Genomic DNA, 18,210 nt, shown 5'->3' with positions numbered 1-18,210 from the left:
CCTATATTCTCCTTTAGGTTTTCAGTTGTGAATATAATTAGACACTGAGCAGGAAGTATCTCAGTCTTTGTTTTTCAGACACCTTGCAGATGTTGTGAATTTTGAGAAACCTAATGAGACTTGGAGGCTGCAGAGCCAAAAGTCCTCATCACAGAAAACACAGTGTAACATTGTAATACCAGTAAGTTAAGTGCCAGTGATATTCAATTGAATAGGATAATGTGTGATTTTTGTATTAAAATCCTTCTCCTTTTTTTGTTTTTTGCCCTGTTCCTGACTGGGGAGGTTATCAGCTCATGCTTTACTTGTTTTATGATGCCACTGTAATGATAATAAAGACTCTTGTGCCTTTTCCTCAGGGGCAGATCGGGAGCGGATGACAGCTAATCATGAGACCTACCTTCTTATGGCCAGCACCCAGAATGACATGGAGGATTGGGTGAAGACCATCCGCAGAGTCATCTGGGCTCCCTTTGGTGGAGGTCAGTCACCCGCATCATTGTTTGCACAATGCAAGGGATGAATGGAATCTGCAGTTACAGAACAAATGTGTCTTTTGTTTTTCTTCTGTCTATATTTGTATTCTATGTAAAATGCGAGGAGCAGTACTGTTGATCTTTGACAAGTGCAGTGGACCCAAATTCAAGTCCTATGAAGATAAGGTACCTTACAATGTAAGGTCTGAGAGTACCAAGGAGACTAAGCCTATATTTTGGGTAGATGATAAACTTAAGTTATATTTTTTTTTATTAAATGTATATCTTATATGTTTGTATGGTTAATTATAACCTATCAAGTGTATTGACTTCAGATCTTCTACTTCTTTGGTCATGAATTGTCAGGCTTTCCAAAAACAAATATCACATTTTAAAATAATTCTTATGTATTAGAGAGAAACTAAATCAGAGGAACACTTTGATCTATGACTACTAGCTACAGAAGAAGAGAACAACACGAAACAAAAAACATTGTTTTGAGTTTCAGGGTAGGGAAAACCTGTTACTGTGTTTGTCTTTAAAATATGTTAATATGTAAGAGAGTGACAATATTTCTTAGGAAGAACTATCAGGAGGTAATAATTAACTAGTGGTTGCACCACAGATCTACTGTACAGTACATGTGTAACACCTCAATAATAAAATGCTTTACTTTCAGTGAAACTGGCTAGAGTTCTATCTCAGGTGCCTAGGGTAAGCAACACCTGTTTATGTCATTTGTACTTTAACTACTTAATTAGAAGTTCAGATTCCATATTACTTCCAAAAGTAATTTGGCAGTAATCTGGAACCTATTTAAAAGTAAATTGGTATTGTTACCAAACACTGTCTTCACTGCCTTTTCCTGAGTTTTGGTGTATAAGATCTTCTCTGGTGTTAAGGATTTTGCTTAATCCTTGCTCTCATACATTCTGGACAAATTGCTTTTGTACTCTATTTTCCCTGACAGATATATTCTATATTATTTGTGAATAATGTATGGTATACAGTTATATGGAAGGACTTATTTATAATATTGTATCTGTATTTTCCCAATATTTATTTTTTTTGCATGCTGCTTATCGTATTATTTGTATTCAGAGAGAAATAGTGTTGTTTTGGTTGTGCTTGCATAGTTTCTTCCCATAATAACCATGATGGACAGGAAAAAAAGAACTAACTGTGATGAACAATGAGGGAAAGATTATTGTGCTGTGCTCGCAGTTTATCAATAGACTGGAGTTTATTCAGTCTGCACGGCAGTGATATACTTATACTGTATAGCTCACTGCTTCATTTGTTCCCTTGCAGATTTTCTGAAGAGTTAGGCCAACATATAAAATTATAAGCAAAAACGTCAACAGAGATTCAATAAGTCTACATTGGGGAATGAAACAAAAAAATGAATAAAATTGGGAAAGAATAGAAAGGAAAAATTCACAATAATAAAAATGTGCTCCTTAAGATACAATTCTAGCATGTAATTAAGTAAAAATCACTTTTTAAATTAAAGCATGAAGTGTATGTGCTGTTTTGGAGCAGACATTATATGAAACATTCTTAGAAAAACAGAGAATCAGCTTAATCTAAATCTATTACAAATAATATATTTGTATATACAATATAAATATACAATTAGAAGATTTAATTTTTTTCCATTAATAAAGCATAGCATTACATCTTAATTACAGATGCTGTTTATTATTGAAAGAGATTTCTCAGACCAGTAATTAAATATCGTTAACAAAAATTTTACAAATACCAAATTAAGCACAAAATCATTAACTTTGTGGAAGTACTATATAGTTGCCATATTGTTGCAAACTCCTGGTCCAGCCACGAGCAAGAGTTTGTACAAATTGTAAAGTTTATACTTCTTTCTCACTAGTAACCGTAATAACTAATGTAATGTAGGTTGTGCAGCAGACATTTCATAGCAGAAATCTTCTAAAGTAATCTACATGCAAAGTTAACAAGTGAGTTGTATTTGTCAGCAAACTGCCTCAGTTGTTTATGTAGAGTAATTAGAATTGTTTTCTCAATTCTACATTTACTGTCATTTATAGAAACACAGGAAAATGTGGTTCTAAAGTTACAATTAAAGTATTACTCTTAATACAGTGCGTAAAAACAGTCAAAATTTATTAAGAGAAAGTTGCTAAACCAGCATATTTTCCCTTCTGTAGGAGCACCACCATTTGAGTCTCCAGTCAACAAATTTGAATTTGCAATGTCTGTGAATAATAAGTGAGAGAACTAATTTCTTATACCTATTGAGTTTTAATTCACAGAGCTAAAAAAAGTTAATGAAAATTGCTGCAGCAGACCAGTTCATTTAAGCATACATTCTTATGCTTATGCTAGAATATCATGGGATAAATACTGTATAATAAAAATTGTCATATGTTCAGTAGTATTCTACAATTACCTATCAGAAATACTTACAATACAATGGAGCATTCATTCCCTTGTTGTGTTTTTTATACGATTTAGGAAGTGACAAAGATAATAAATGGACCAGACATTGACGAAAGACTAATTGATCACTGCCAGTATCAAGAAGAAAATATGCTCATGTATTTAATGAGAAACAACATTAAGGATGCCATATATAAAACTGTTTTTAAATACCGACACTCCTTTTCTGTAGATTGTGAGTTTATTGCACCACAGGCACCAATTTTCCAGAATGCATAAAGGATGGATGCTGTTTTCAGTGCAAAGCATTTGATGTTCATAGCAGCTGACAGCTCTACAAAAGCGCAACATACTGTGTCAGATATGTATTAAGAGTTGTCTCTCGCTTATTAAATCTTTGTGCAGTACACATCCTAGTTCTATGTTGCAAAGAGCAGCAAGAGAACACATGGTGAACAACAAAGTGCTATAAACCTCTAGGTAATCATGAGAGATAAACATCACATACAAAATGCATTTGAGAGGAACTATGTCCCATTCTTGTCAAAGAACTGTGCAAGGGCTGTTAAGAGTCACTGCTAAATTCTGTTTTGGGACACCTACTCTTGACAAGTTGGGCTCTGATAAGTTTTATTTTACACCATCATACTTTAAAACTAACATAATCCTGATCCAAAGCTTAAATAAATGGTGTTTATTTAAAACCATTTCACTTGTTTACTATTTACTGTATCTTTCCTTTAAATAATCAATTTAATCATTTTAAAGCTGTTCAATATAATATACTGTAAAAGATAGAATACGTTCCAGCTACGTGCCACAAATGACAGAAGGAGTTTGAGAAATAAGACAAACTCTCTCAGGGGTGGTTTTCATTTAAGATATTGTCAAATTATTGGTCCTCTGGCCTTTAGGTTGGGCAACGATGGATTCAATTTCTCAGAAAATGCAGGATAGTCTTCCTAATGCTGAAAGGCTTGAGCAGGTGTAGGACTCAGTCAGGAAGTATTCCATCAGCATTGGGTTTCCTCTTTATGCCTGGAATGATTGAGGGTTTTCCTTGATAATCGTACAAGTCCTCCAGTCCAGAGAACCCCTGGGAGCAATGAAACACTGTTTCTGTCTCAAGGGAAAAAGTCCAGAACAGGATGCCCACATAGGCCTTTGTAAGTCAAGTATCCTCCAGTGTAAGCTACACTGCCCTCATGTTAAAGGTTACGGAGGGCAGTGTACAAGTCTGAAAGAGGGTGGCTAATTGTGTAAATTCCATTGTTGTCTACTGCTATTCAATCTCTAAGGAGCTTTCCTTCTTTCTGGCCATTCCCATTGTTTTTTTTTTTAACTGACATATGAATTCCACATTTCCCTCCTTGTATTGTGATTTAAATGGACAGGCTAGGAAACTGGGATTTCAGTTTTAGAAATCCATAGAACTTAAAGACATTAAAAGTAGTTTCAGGGTTGTGCACATTATACATTAATCCATTTTTTTTAATTCTCTGCTGGTAACTTGTGGTTTCCAAATTATGGAAGATCTATATCCTGTTATGCTAAAACCCATTTAGATTTATTCTTGGGCCTTTGTAGGTTCTAGCACATACAGTAAGTCGAATTACTTATATACAGTCTTTGTTTTGTCAAAGAACCTGCCAATAGTTTATACATAGTAAAGAAAATTAAATGGCTGCAACATACCAGATCTGTACTTGTTATAGGAGATGAGTTGTATATGATTTCTACACAATTTGAATCACTCAATAGTTTTGCGAATGGATGTAGTTATTTAAAAAGGTGCATTTGGTCTAACAGCAGTAAATGTGACAGGCTTGAAGACTGAGATTTTAGACTTCCCCGGCATGAATCCTATACTGTACTTGTCTGTTTCCTGATCAAGCTAAGTAAAGACAAAACAAAAATATTGAAGAAATGTACAATGACTATGAACAGATGAAATGACTTACAAAATGATAGTAACTAAGACAGATACCTTCTCAAAGCAAAGCACATTTCTTTTTAATACCTCTGAGTGAGTAAAAATGAATAATCCTTAAGTCTTAGTGAATTCACCCAGTACTACAGTACAGTATATAAACCTCTTAAAGATTAGTTATGAGAATGGTATTTGCTCAAGACACTAAATATGTCAGTTAACAGGGAAACAGGGTGACAGAATACATTACACTTACAGTCTAAGTGATCCTCCAGATCAGAGGTCACTTCACTGGTCCTGGAGAGCCAGAAACCTGCATGTTTAATAGGCAGGTTTCTGTGGTCTGGAGCCCCAGAACACGTGTTAAACTGCAAGAAGTTTCTTCAATAAGGTCAGCATGATTACAGCTGGAGCATGTTCGCATTTCAGCTAAGACATTATTTTAAAGCTACTGTTTAAATATGTTTTGACTCTGTTGCAATAATAACTGTACATATGTAGGGAAAAAACATTCATCTACAGTACAAGAAGAGACCTGTACCGCTTTAAAATACCATGCACTAAGGTATATTATGAAGAATTGGACTTAAAAATTGAACCAGAAATGACTCATCATATTTATGATAGTTTTCAGTGAGTTTAGCAAAAGTACATTAATGATATAATAAGCAGGTATACTGCACATGTTTTTTCTTATGCTTAATCACTGGTTTTAGAGTTAGGGATATCAATCAGGCTATGGACAGGATTAAGGTTTTATAATCAGTCAATTTAACCTACAGTAGAGGTCAATTATTTAATAATTTCCCTATCAGTATATTCATAGATTTTGTTTATACATTTAGAAATGTCGTTTGTAATCTCTAAGCTCTATTGTTATTATACTCAATTAAATTTCGGTACTTTCTTCCAAGCGATAAACTTGGTGAGGATGAAAAAAAATTCGGCTTTGGAAACCCTCACATGTGTTGCAAAAGGCAAGAGCCTATTGAAGCAGAAATTTTCAGTGTTTCAAGAAACAATATTTTATAGAAACCTTTAAAACACTGTTTACTTATTTGGCACCTACTCTGTAAAACTCTTGGGGCTGTACTCACTGTGCATTTATTAATTCAGCAACTACATAACATGTGATCTGTGTTTTTGTGTCAGACAAAAGTCCTCTAAGGTGTAGTGAAATCAAGAAGTTGAAGCCTTTCAACTTTGTACTTCCTTCACCATATGATGTAGTTAGCAAAGACAAATTTAAGGACACCTCAATTCAGATGCACTGATTCTGGCAGAAAAAGTGGAATAATTTTATTAAAAAGCCTAGTTAGTGTAACAGATGCTCTAAAACACATAATATTATTAAATAAGCACAGTAATATTATTTAAATCCAATGTAAATGCATTAACATATTTTACAGGGCTTTGTAGCTCTTACACCAAATTGTAAAAGCACAACAGGAGGCAAAATGTATTTCTGACTAGTCTTTAAACGGCATATTTAGTGAGATTCTGCTGTAGCTAACTGCATTTTCGTACTGGCAATATTCTTGCAGCTGTCCCTGCTTTACATGGAGCTTGCGTCTGCATTCTGGCTCAGCTCATTTTGAGTGAAATATAAGGCTGAAGGCGCTGAGATGCACAAGCACGCTGTTTCCATTTTCAGACATTTCACAACTGGGCAGGTGAAGAGGGATACTGATGGGCTTGCGTTTTTGCCAGTTAACTACAAGAGTACATGCTGTACCTTGCAGGGACATTTTTAAACAACTTCCTTGCTGCCTAGGGTAGTGACATTTTAAAATCTCGTTTTGTTTTCTTCTGTTGAGAGTCAGACAGAGCTACTTTAACCCTACTTCAATAAGAAAAACTGGAAAAAAAAACACTTCTGGTTCTCCAAGTCAACATCCTACATGTGTCTGTCTGCTTAGAGTGTGTGAAATGCCTGTTTCCAGCCCAGACAGAGCAGGTTTTTTGTAATCATTTACTGCTGATTAGATTATTGTATGCTGACTTGGAGCAAAGGGGGGATGGATAAGTGAATGTTGTTGCCTCTGAATGTATAATCATGATGGAGGTGAGGGTTAAGGAGAAGGAACTGGAAGGTGATTGTGGGAGGAGCAGACTGGGCTGTGCTGTGGTCAGCAGGTTGACAAAGAAAAAGGAGGAGAAAAAAGTAAGTTTGATTCAGTTTCAAATTCCCTTTACTTATTAGACTGTGAAGATGAAAAACTTTTGATTTTTGGATTATGGAGTTGTGAAACTGCCTAACTGCCTGAAAAGGTGATCAGAACACAGAAAACGCTATGAAGGCTTAAGGCACTGGTATAACCTCTGCGTACCAAAGGAGGCTTTTAATTGAAACCTGTAATGCAGCTACATTTGACAGCTGCTGAAAACCAGGACAGAGTTTTGTCTTCGAAAGCCTTGCAGTTTAAATTGTATATTTTGAAACCAATAAAATTAAAGGAACAAAAATGATGACAGCTCCTTTTTGGCCTATAAACTATGGAAATGCCAGGATGTTCCAGGTTCTTTTTATTGTTCCATGTTAAAAGATTATCATTATTAAATGATTCAGATAGGAATGTGAGCTGTTGGATTGTGTATAAATTCTGTGCTAATACATTGGGGGAAAAGGCTTTTATGTTTTTTTTTTATGGTCAACATAGTGAATTTGCTGTAATTTGATGATATTGTATTAATGTAGGCCTGATGAATATTTTCTTTATTTAGACTTTTTTTAAAAAATTACAGTTCAGATTCGATTCTCTCTGTAAATGAACAAAAACACTAAAAACCAGTGATGCCTCTAAAATAAATGCTTGATGCTAAGCTTTTTGTGTCCTGTGGCACCTCTCATGACTGCCATTATAAAGTGAATGCAAAGAAAGTAAAATGCTAATATAGTTCATGCAAGCAGGCAGAAAAACGTGGAGCTCAGGCCTCTAAACATCGAATGTGTAGCAAAGTGAAGACAGATAAGATGGAAGGATAAAAACCATAGAAACCATAGCAAGGTGTGGAATGAGGTGTATTTACAAAACGAATATGCACTTGGTTGACTGGGTTAGATTCCCAAGCAAAAACCTATGGATTAGGTGTCCACAGGAGAATAACATCTAAAAAAAAAAATGTCTGTTGAATGTCCTCGGGGAGCACATTTTCATATCTTTTCACCTGTTTTTTCCAGTGTCTTTAATGCCTGAAAAGACTGACTGTGCTATAGAGTGAGCTCTATTCTCAGACAGGCTTGAGAGCAGGGAATTTAGATTAAGGACCTCTGCTGCACTTGTTTACCAGGTTTTTATTCACAAAACCATGTACCAGAAAATTAGGAGATGCATCAATTTCAGAAGAGGTAAGTCCCCTTTAGGGCAATGAAATAATTGTAAACTGCAATAATTGTAAAATGTATTTTTTAAATGGAACAAGAAGGTGGCTTTAGAAAGAGACCTTAATTAGGAATCTCTCTTTAACTACTTTAAAGTCAATTAAAATCATTTACTGAGAGGACATGATTTTATTGTACATTTTAAAGTTATGACAGGAAAAAAAATCTAGACAAATATCAAAGCTTTTGAATTCTGAACAAATTATGAGAATGCAACTGTAACAAAACACAATGAATTATGAACTAAGACAGAATGAAGATGTAATGAAGAGATATACAGTAATTAAAACTGCTGAGAATGCACTTATACTGTTCTAGGTTTATAGATGTAATGTAAAATTTAACCTTTGGATATTTATGCTAGGTAATCCACTGTTCTGCAGGTGTTTAAGAGCATCTATTACCAGCAAACCTAGCTGCATATTAGGCATTTGAGTAGTGGAATGTTCAAACATTGACAAAATGGTGACTTCACTGTGTGTGTTAACAGAACTTGACATTAAAATGTTGCTTTTGTTTGACTTTCTCAAAGCTTTACATTTTTGTTTTATATTCCTTTCCAAGCAAATGTGTACATTAACACAATCAGACAATCATTTTAAAAAGTGACACATTTCTTATAAATCTTATTGTCTAGTAGTAATGATGTATGTACAGTAAGTGCCCAGGCCATGGCTTATTTTCTGTCCAAAGACTTGAAAGTATGTAAAGTCAAAGCTTCCAGATCAGCCAGAGAAAAAGAGACTTCATCTCTTGTTCCCCACTAGCTTATGAAAAACGTAACAACTGAATTTGTGTGGCAGTCTTCAAAAGAGCAACACAGACAAAATCTTGAGCAAGGAGCAGCAGCAGTAAGATGTCACATCAGATACAGTACCCTCACTTTTAGGAACTGGTTTTACTTCTAGGATACAATGAATAAAGTCATTAACACACAAATGCAAAAACTGACAATTAGATTAAATAAAGGAAATATCCATAACAATTAGAAAAGCTGAAACAGGATACACAGTGTGAATATATAAAATATGTTTGGATTATGAAGGAGGCAGATGAAAAAGTCAAATTCTGTTATACCAGTCTGTGAAGCCACATTTTTTTTTTCAAACGTTTGTTTTTATCTAGACATACAGTGCAGCAGTTTACAGAAGAGTTTGTCACTATAATTTTTTTATGTTTCTTATTTTTTAATTATTGAAAAATATAATTATATAATATTCGTATATTATATAATAGGATTCATAGACGTAGAAAGTAAAGCAAAGAGTAGTTGTTAAAGCAAAGTATAAGGAGTAAATCCAGAGGCATCTATAAGTCTTGGGTTAATTTTTACTGGCTGACTGGGAATCTTCACAAGAGGTTACATGCATGATTTAACAGCTTAATTCCTTAGTTGAAAGAAAGATTTTATGGTAGTGATCACAGTAGTCTTTTCCCTATGAAAAAAAAAACACTTGCAAGATCTTTTGTATAAGTTTCTTTTTAATGTAGTATAATCTTTTAGTTAATGCGGCCATTTAAAAATGAAGAGTAGACTCAACAGCAGTTTTCTTTATTGCGATACTAATTATATAGATGTGCTTATCCCTTGATACAGGTATCTTTGGTCAGAAGCTGGAGGAGACCGTTCGATATGAGAGGAGGTTTGGCAACAAGATGGCGCCCATGTTGGTAGAGCAGTGCGTGGATTTCATTCGCCAGAGAGGGCTCAAGGAGGAGGGGCTTTTCCGTCTGCCGGGACAAGCCAACCTTGTCAAAGAGCTTCAGGATGCCTTTGACTGTGGGGAGAAGCCATCCTTTGACTGGTAAGAATGGTCATTCAAAAGAAAAGTGTTGTCTGGGTATCTTTCTTATTACTTCTTTTTTCACAGAAACCTCTTATGTCCTATCAAAGATTAATCCAATACAGAGAAAGGTTTCACTTTCTTCACACTCTCCAGGAAAGAAACCAACGACTGATATTGTGCTTTTAAAAATATAAGATTTTTACCTACAGTATGTTTCTTAATACTGACCATTTTATGTGTCTTTCTTAATACTGACCATTGTACATGTCTTTCTTAATACTGACCATTGTATGTGACTTTCTTTTAAACACTGCCATTATGCATCCATGTTGAATTTCCAATAGTCAAAATATTATTATTGTCATATGAGAGAACACCGATTTTAAAAACTTTTCAATTTTAGTGTTGACATTTTCCATATAGAATGGTCCTTTAATAAGAAATTAATTTAATAACTAATTAATTGCAGATCATGATCATTTTGTGGTGCAGTATTTCAAAGGATATTCTCTTTGGGAATACAAAGAGGATGGTACTTTAAGATCTTAGAGAACAAAATCATTTTATAGGATAGACTGCATCTGACAGCACAAACTTTTTTATAATCACCTGTTGGTTGTTTCTATATGACCATCAGTTGAAGAAACACCATGGATTTGAAAGTGGTGATGCATGTACCTGGTATGTAATCAGTGGTGCAGAGCTACCATCTGTGGGCTTATGATAAAATGTCTCTCTGCAGGTCCCTTACAAAGCACAGGATGCTGCCTTGTAAAAATAAGAACTTTTTTCAATTAGGAAATATTGATCAAGCCAAACTCAGCTCTCTTGGCTGCTTCTAATTTCCCTGGCCTATTGAGGCTAAACATTGCAAATTGGAAAAAGAAATAAGACAGTTACGGATTGTAGGCCACATGGTGGTATGCTGCAGCCAGAGACTGCAAGACAGCAGGACCCCTAGAGCAGAACATGTCCTCTAAACTCAGACAAGCACTACTGCATCTGACATTGAGAGATGCTAAGGAATACTTAACAACTTTGCTGCTCAAACAGTTTAAGAACAATAACAGCTTCCTGCATTCCAGTGTTGAAACAGCTCAACTAATGTTATTACACTATATCAACAGCCTCACAGAGTTCTCCTCTAAGTAAGTGGTTATAGGGTGGCTAGGTATGTGATTAGACAGCAAGTTTTCGAGAACGTAATGAGCTAAAGAATGCTCAGTTTTTTTAATATGGATTGTGTGAAGAAATCCAGTAGAACAAAAAATAACCCTGAAACAAGACATGCTCTTGGTAGCACTTACACCAACAACAGGTAGATGCAAACCCAGATAAGCTCTATGTAGTATGGATTCAACTCACAAAATGTATGAACACAATCTGTGCATGACTGAAGTTATTGGTGCAGGAAAACACTGTTGGAAGCACCTCAGAAAATATGCATACACATTCTTAAGCAATGTCTCAAATCAGAATATTCTGTTGCTTGTTCTTTTTTTCATTTTCGTTTTTCCGGCAATCTGTCATGTGCACAGTGTTTTGATTTGGATGGCTGCTTTTTTTTGAAGAAGAAGATGTAGTTCATCTACAACTTTTTCAGAAGTGGCATTTTCAAGTTTTACATGAAACAAGTATTGTAGTAGCAGACACAAGCAGTGATGAGTTAATGTTACATAAAAAGTGTCTTATGTTTATAAGGTGACCTACTTTTAATTTATTTTAAAATGTGCCAGTAGTATGGAATTGTGCATGTTAGTACCTTGTCATAAATCAGCCTGTGAAAATTTTTAGCAAATTAAATTACAGAATGTCTTTTCCACTGACAGCACATAGCTGGGTAATCCCAGAGCCTTGGAATTTATTATAGATTTGTAACAGACACCATAACTCAGAAATGGCACCACCTAAAGTGAATTATGTGAAATCCTCTCATTAAGTGAGTTATAAATCTTGCCTGTTGCAGGATGTCCACTACTCTGCCATTTATCCCTCTCACGTGTTATACTGTATTTGCTTCAGAAGTTGTTACCACTGTATGTTCATTTAAAATGATTTAAACTGAGGTTCCTATTAACATTTATTTACTTTTTAGGCCAAATACAACAGCTCTGCATTTCTAAATAAACACTTTAATCAAACTGGAAAAATGAAACAAAATTTCAGATTAAAATCTGTGAAAATTTAATCTTTTCATGCTTTTTTTGGGAAGTCAGCTCCTGTGATCTTAACGAGAGCTGAGATGTTTTCTGTATGTACACACCCAAATGCAGAGTAGCTGTAGTTAGTGAGAACTTTTTGATGGCGTGTAAAAGTATATTGTAAGCTGTTACTAGTTCTTACCCTGTACATTATTCCTTTGATCTTTTTAATTAATTCTCACAAAGATCTTCTTTTTATCTTCAGTAACACAGATGTACACACCGTGGCCTCACTCCTCAAGCTATATCTGAGGGAACTTCCAGAACCAGTCATACCATTTGCAAAATATGAAGAATTCCTTACCTGCACTAAACTCTTCAACAAGGATGAAGAATCTGTAAGTTTAGTGTCAAATCTTTTGTTCTATTTTACTCAAACCATTGCACTCCCCTCTCTCTTCATGCTTTTTTCAATCTCCCGTGCCTCATGGGTATTATATTTGATTTAGGCAACAGAGCAATCACCTAAAATAATCATCTATTCAGTTTACATAGACACGGTGAATAATAACTAGTGAATACTCTCCCCTTCATCTTTTTTGTTATTCATAACATCATCATTTGTTAGGAGTAACCCATAGATTTGATGTTTTATGAATGTAGACAACCACTGAAATGTATTTTCTTCCATACATGGCAGCCTGTTTTACAAAAGAAAAAAAAATTATAAGCTCTTACAGAGCTGTAGGCAGCAGTGGTTAGCATTGCTGTCTCACAGTACTGGGGCCCTGGCTTCAATTCCAGACCTGGAGTGCAATCTCCATGGAGTTTGTATCTTCTCCCCATGTTTGCGTGGGTTTCCTTTGGGCGCTTGAGTTTTCTCCCACAGTCCAAAGACATTCTGGTAGGTTAATTGGCTCATGGGAAATTTGTCCTTGGTGTAAGAGAGTGTGTTTGTATTCCTATGTATGCCTATGATGGACTAGTGTCCCACCCAGGGTGTATTCTGCCCTGTGCCTGATGCTTGCTGGGACAGGCTCCTGCTGCCCTGTGACCCAGTATTAGATAAAGTGGCTAAAAAAGGATGGATGAAATATTGTACAGGACCCTATTGTATCCTGACTGTGACTCATTTCTAAATAAAGACAGACATATGGGACTTCAGAGCGAAGGTGATAAAATTCTTCCTGGGGAAAATTTCTGGAAAATTAAGTTATTGTTGTTTGGGTTTGGGCCATAATTTCACAGAAAAAAAAAATATTGTTGTTATAAATGTATAAAACACATGGACTTCAGATGAAAAATCGATTTAAACCAACATGATAGAAAAGTAGTATTTCACAGAAAATTTAAAATATCGTTTAACATAGTGAAAGTTATTTAAATTTTAGTCAAATTTAAAATCAATTTAAAATGTAGTTCTGTCTATAAAAATTAGAAGCACAATATCAACGACAATATAAAGGTATATCATTTGCAGCTACTGTATCAATACTATCCAATGAGAGAGAAGCATTCTTCTTGGCTGGTGTGTACTGCTATTTATAAAGAAAGCTCCAAGGTGTTCCAGACTGACAGAGACTGAAAATGATCATGTAAAAATCATGTAAATGTATACACTTGTAGATTAGGTTTGCAAATCTTTCAAAAATATTGTTTTTTTTTCATCCAGGGAATGAAGGAATTAATGAAACAAGTAAAAAGCCTACCTCCAGTCAACTACAACCTGCTTAAGTACATATGCAGGTAGAGTATCTCCCATTCTAATAAATATAATATAAAGAAATAGATGGCAGACAGAAATTTAAAGAAAATCAGTAAAATGTATTTAATTATAAAACTACATTCTGGTTGTAGTCATTATTACAGAATATAATTATTACTAAGCTGTCTTTTAATTACTGTTTGTGATTTTTTTAATTTGCCAGGTTCCTTGATGAAGTTCAGTCGTACTCAGGTGTGAATAAAATGAGTGTTCAGAACCTGGCCACTGTGTTCGGGCCAAACATTCTGCGTCCTAAGATAGAGGACCCTGTGGCAATCATGGAAGGTGAACCCTTTGCTTTTCTTAGATTTTTAGTCCTCCCAAAAATAAAATCATTTTCAACATAAATGAAAAACTACTGTACAGATAACACAAACATATTGGCTTGTTTTCACTCTGGCAGGTACAGTGCTTGTGCAGCAGTTGATGTCTGTGATGATCGGGAAACACGACATGTTATTTCCCAAAGACGAGGAGAATGAGATGGTTGATGAGGTCTCCAACAACAACATTGAGGCTCAGAAGAAATATACCACAGGACAGCTTCAGAATAAAGAGAACAACAACACCAAAGAAGTATCAGTGAGGCAGTGCTCCTGGGATAAACCAGATTCTCCCCAGAGGAACAGTGTTGACAATGGCTCTCCAACTTCCCTGGGGGCCAACAGGTCAAGCAGCCCCCGGAACAGTCTGAGCAGTAAGTTCGATATCACCAGGAGCCCTCCTCTCATGGTGAAGAAAAACCCGGCCTTCAGTAAGGGCAGTGGGATTGTGACCAATGGCTCCTTCAGCAGCTCTTCACTGGATATGCAGGAGAAGAGCCAGACTTTGCCTAATGGGACTCTGCAGGCCAGGAGAACATCATCACTGAAAGGGACGGGGACTAAAATGGGTACCAGTGGTGTGCCCAATGGAGGGGTGAGAATGGGTATTTCAAGCACTGACGTGATGAATGCCACTCTGAACACCCGCAATGGAGTCTGGATGCCCAATGGCTATGTGACCATGAGGGACAATAAACAGAAGGACTCACTGAATGAGCAGTCCACACAGCAGAACAGACTGTCCACTTATGACAATGTTCAACAGCAGTACTCATCAGTCAACTGTGAGGACAAGCAGAGTGTAGACAGTGCAACCTGGTCTACATCATCCTGTGAAATCTCCTTACCGGACAACTCTAACTCCTGCCGTTCCTCCACCACCACCTGTCCTGAGCAGGACTTCTTTGGTGGGAACTTTGAAGATCCTGTTCTGGATGAACCCTCCCGAGATGACATCTCTCAGCCCGGGGAATTCGACAGCAAGTTTGACCGTCAGAGTGGGGGAGGCCAAAGCAGCCGAGCCACTAGCAGCAGTGACAACAGTGAAACATTTGTGGCAAACAACACAACAAGCAATCACAGTGCCCTGCATAGCCTTGTGGCCAGCCTAAAGCAAGAAATGCTGAAGCAAAAGACTGAATATGAAACAAGACTAAAGAGGTATGAGCTCCTGTATTTAAGGAAACAATACAAAAAACCTTGTATGATTTGGAAAGGCATTCCTTCGGCAGCTTAGTATCATTATTTCATCTTCAGGGTGTAACAGGAAAACAAGCAATTTATTATTTCTAGTACATACTGTAATTATTGTGAAAAACTAAGCAGTGCAACTAGAGTAACATAATAGTTTAAAAGCGTTCTGTAGCTTTTATATGTCAATGTACAACTTTAACATTATATCCACCACAAAGCACTACACTTACATCAATTGATTAATCTAAGGATAAACCACTCAATCTGACTATAACTAATCAAAATCCAGCATTATAAATCTCTCGCACAAAACTATTTCAGCTTTCACAGCACCTTTTATTAACAGTATTACTTCAATGATTGGTATATTGCGTTTATAAAGGAATCACGATTTGATTAGTAATTCATTTTTGTTCATTAACTAAGTTTTTAAACTCCATGGAAAATGCAATGTTAAGTAACACTAAATCTGGTCTTGTTTTATATCTTTTTTTCTTAAAATAGATTTGTCAATGTATTTAATTTATGAATATATTTTTCTTTTGCTCTTAGATTGTTACCATAATCAGCTACAATAGCACAAGACAAAAAAATTAGACTTAACTCCTTGCAGGACATGAACCACCAATATAACTGGCTTGATTTCTTTGCATTTAAATTGTAATATAAATAATAAAGTGTTTTGCCTGTTGGTAGACCATTCTGCAGTATATACAGTATGTGCAGTTTGCAGATTTGTTGAATGGGACTGACTATAGAAAGAAAAATAAAATGAGCCTGAATATTGACACAAGAGGTCATGAGAAGAGTTCAGTGCCACAACAAGAGCATTTACCAAAACAAACAGCACAAAAGACTGTCCTTCAGTTGTTTTGCCTTGCACATGGGATCAGGTGAAACTGTGTGGATTTGTAAATAAGTATACAATACCTCCTTTAGGGGAAATGCTAATAAGCAGTCATGAATTGACTGACATTAGAAAACTGCTTATTACCAGCAAACTTTGCATACAGTACCTTCCAGTAACTCTTTGCATATTCCCATGTGACTGCTTTAGAATGCCCACACTGTAAAAATATCCTAGTGATTCACTAGGTCTTGCCGCCTGATCTAGAACTGATTAAAAACCATTACAAGGAACCTCATGTTCAAATGAAACAAAATCTGTATCTACCGAATTTTCAGTAACTAAAGGTTCTTTTAGCACAGTGGAAAAGAATACTCCAGACATTTGTTAATACACTCAGTAGCTCAATTTGGTATGTATTGCTGCTAAACAACAGCATACATGATCATGATTTTTGAAAACCTGCCCAAAATTCAGATTTGTTAGTCATTCAGTTATCACACCTAATGAAGGAACAAATTAAAGGGATTGAAGACAATGAGAAGACAATAAAAAAAAAACCTGTAACTGTTTTTTTGGCTCAAGAGCAAAATTTTTCAACAGCTCCTATAATACTATCTCCACTAAGCATTCTAAAACAATGTATGCATGATTTAAAACAAAAAAAGGTTGTCTGACTACTCTATGCACAGTCCTCTTTTTAAAATGTGTTCCTTTATGCATTTAAATGACATTCAGAACACACAGTGCATATATTGTTCTGAAAGTCATTACATCAGTGTGGAAATGTCTATTGTCGCAGAATACAAAAATATAAGTGCAGCTGTCAGAGGATTATTGGCTCACACAGAATGCAACTCTCCACCAGTCTGAAACATGCAGGCCTGAACAGTTATTTGTACCATGACCAGCCCCTTTCCTCAATTATAATATTTCTTGTTGCTATTATTGTTACTCCTACAGCCTGGAAAACAGGAATCTTGATCTGGAAGCAGAAATGGTGTCCCTGCACGAGGAGCTGGATCAGGAGAGGAAGAAGTACACTATGGTGGAAATAAAGCTGAGAAATGCTGAACGAGCGAAGAAGGATGCTGAAAAAAGAAATGAGACTCTGCAAAAGGAAATGGAGCAGTTTTTCTCCACATTTGGGGAATTAACAGTGGAGCCCCGGAGACCAGAGAGAGGCAACACTATATGGATTCAGTAAGAAGGGGCAGAACTGGGCCAAAAAAACATTTCTCGAACACTGTTGCTGTGTGAGTAGAGTATCAGGTGACTGGTCACCTGACTGAGGCTAGCACTCGAGTCATGAATCTAGAAGGAAAACAAAGAAACATTTCATTGCCAGTATTTTTATTGTGTACTTTACAAATATATAACCTGCTTATGTTACTGGTAAGTGTTATATCTGGTTGTGTGTATAGATACAAGGTACTGTACAGTATGTCAGCAGCAACCACATGCAAATATCTGAAATAAGAAATATTTCAATGCAAGTCTTGTATTTAAGCTGAAAATTGTGTTTTGTTTCAAATCAAGGTTTTTCCTTGCACTTATTTTTTTTTAATGTGGTACTGTACAATTAGTTGTACATCAATTTCATTTCCTCTTATGTTTCCCCCATCCCTGGAACAAAAAACATCTTTAATTTAAAATATATCATGGCTGTGCTTATTGTGCCATTTGACTTTGTCCATGACCAAAAAAAGAAAATGTAAATATTTTATAAAATATGCTATGTACAGTGCCTTTGCCTTTGTCTTTTATTACTCTAGACGCTGTTTTAATAATATATATAGAGAGAGATGTGTGTTTGTGTGACTCTTAGCACTTTCAGTGACAGTAGGTTTAGTAGTTAATATTTTGTTATATAATATAATCCTGCAGTGGGCTTCTCATTCTTTAATTTATTATCTGTTTTTCAAATCAATTTGTCTTATTTATTAC

The 18,210-nt window shown here is 35.7% G+C and overlaps 1 protein-coding gene across 4 annotated transcripts in view; it reads left to right on the top strand.

Moving 5' to 3' along the window:
- Nucleotides 1-18,010, top strand: part of arhgap24 (Rho GTPase activating protein 24) — a 132,798-nt gene extending 114,788 nt beyond the window's left edge. For all 4 annotated transcript variants that reach the window (XM_006627143.3, XM_015340178.2, XM_015340179.2 and 1 more), the window contains 7 exons: nucleotides 360-482; nucleotides 9,804-10,011; nucleotides 12,400-12,532; nucleotides 13,807-13,880; nucleotides 14,063-14,184; nucleotides 14,303-15,383; nucleotides 17,227-18,010. In XM_006627143.3, the coding sequence (XP_006627206.1) occupies nucleotides 360-482; nucleotides 9,804-10,011; nucleotides 12,400-12,532; nucleotides 13,807-13,880; nucleotides 14,063-14,184; nucleotides 14,303-15,383; nucleotides 17,227-17,470 (1,985 nt within the window). In that variant the 3' untranslated portion in view covers nucleotides 17,471-18,010. The remainder of the gene's footprint in view (nucleotides 1-359; nucleotides 483-9,803; nucleotides 10,012-12,399; nucleotides 12,533-13,806; nucleotides 13,881-14,062; nucleotides 14,185-14,302; nucleotides 15,384-17,226) is intronic.
- Nucleotides 18,011-18,210: the final 200 nt, after the last annotated feature.

Source organism: Lepisosteus oculatus, chromosome 3, assembly GCF_040954835.1.
Source record: "Lepisosteus oculatus isolate fLepOcu1 chromosome 3, fLepOcu1.hap2, whole genome shotgun sequence".
NCBI lineage: Eukaryota > Metazoa > Chordata > Actinopteri > Semionotiformes > Lepisosteidae > Lepisosteus > Lepisosteus oculatus.
Note: the sequence above shows the minus strand (reverse complement) of the source record. Positions and strands in the feature narration are given on the sequence as shown.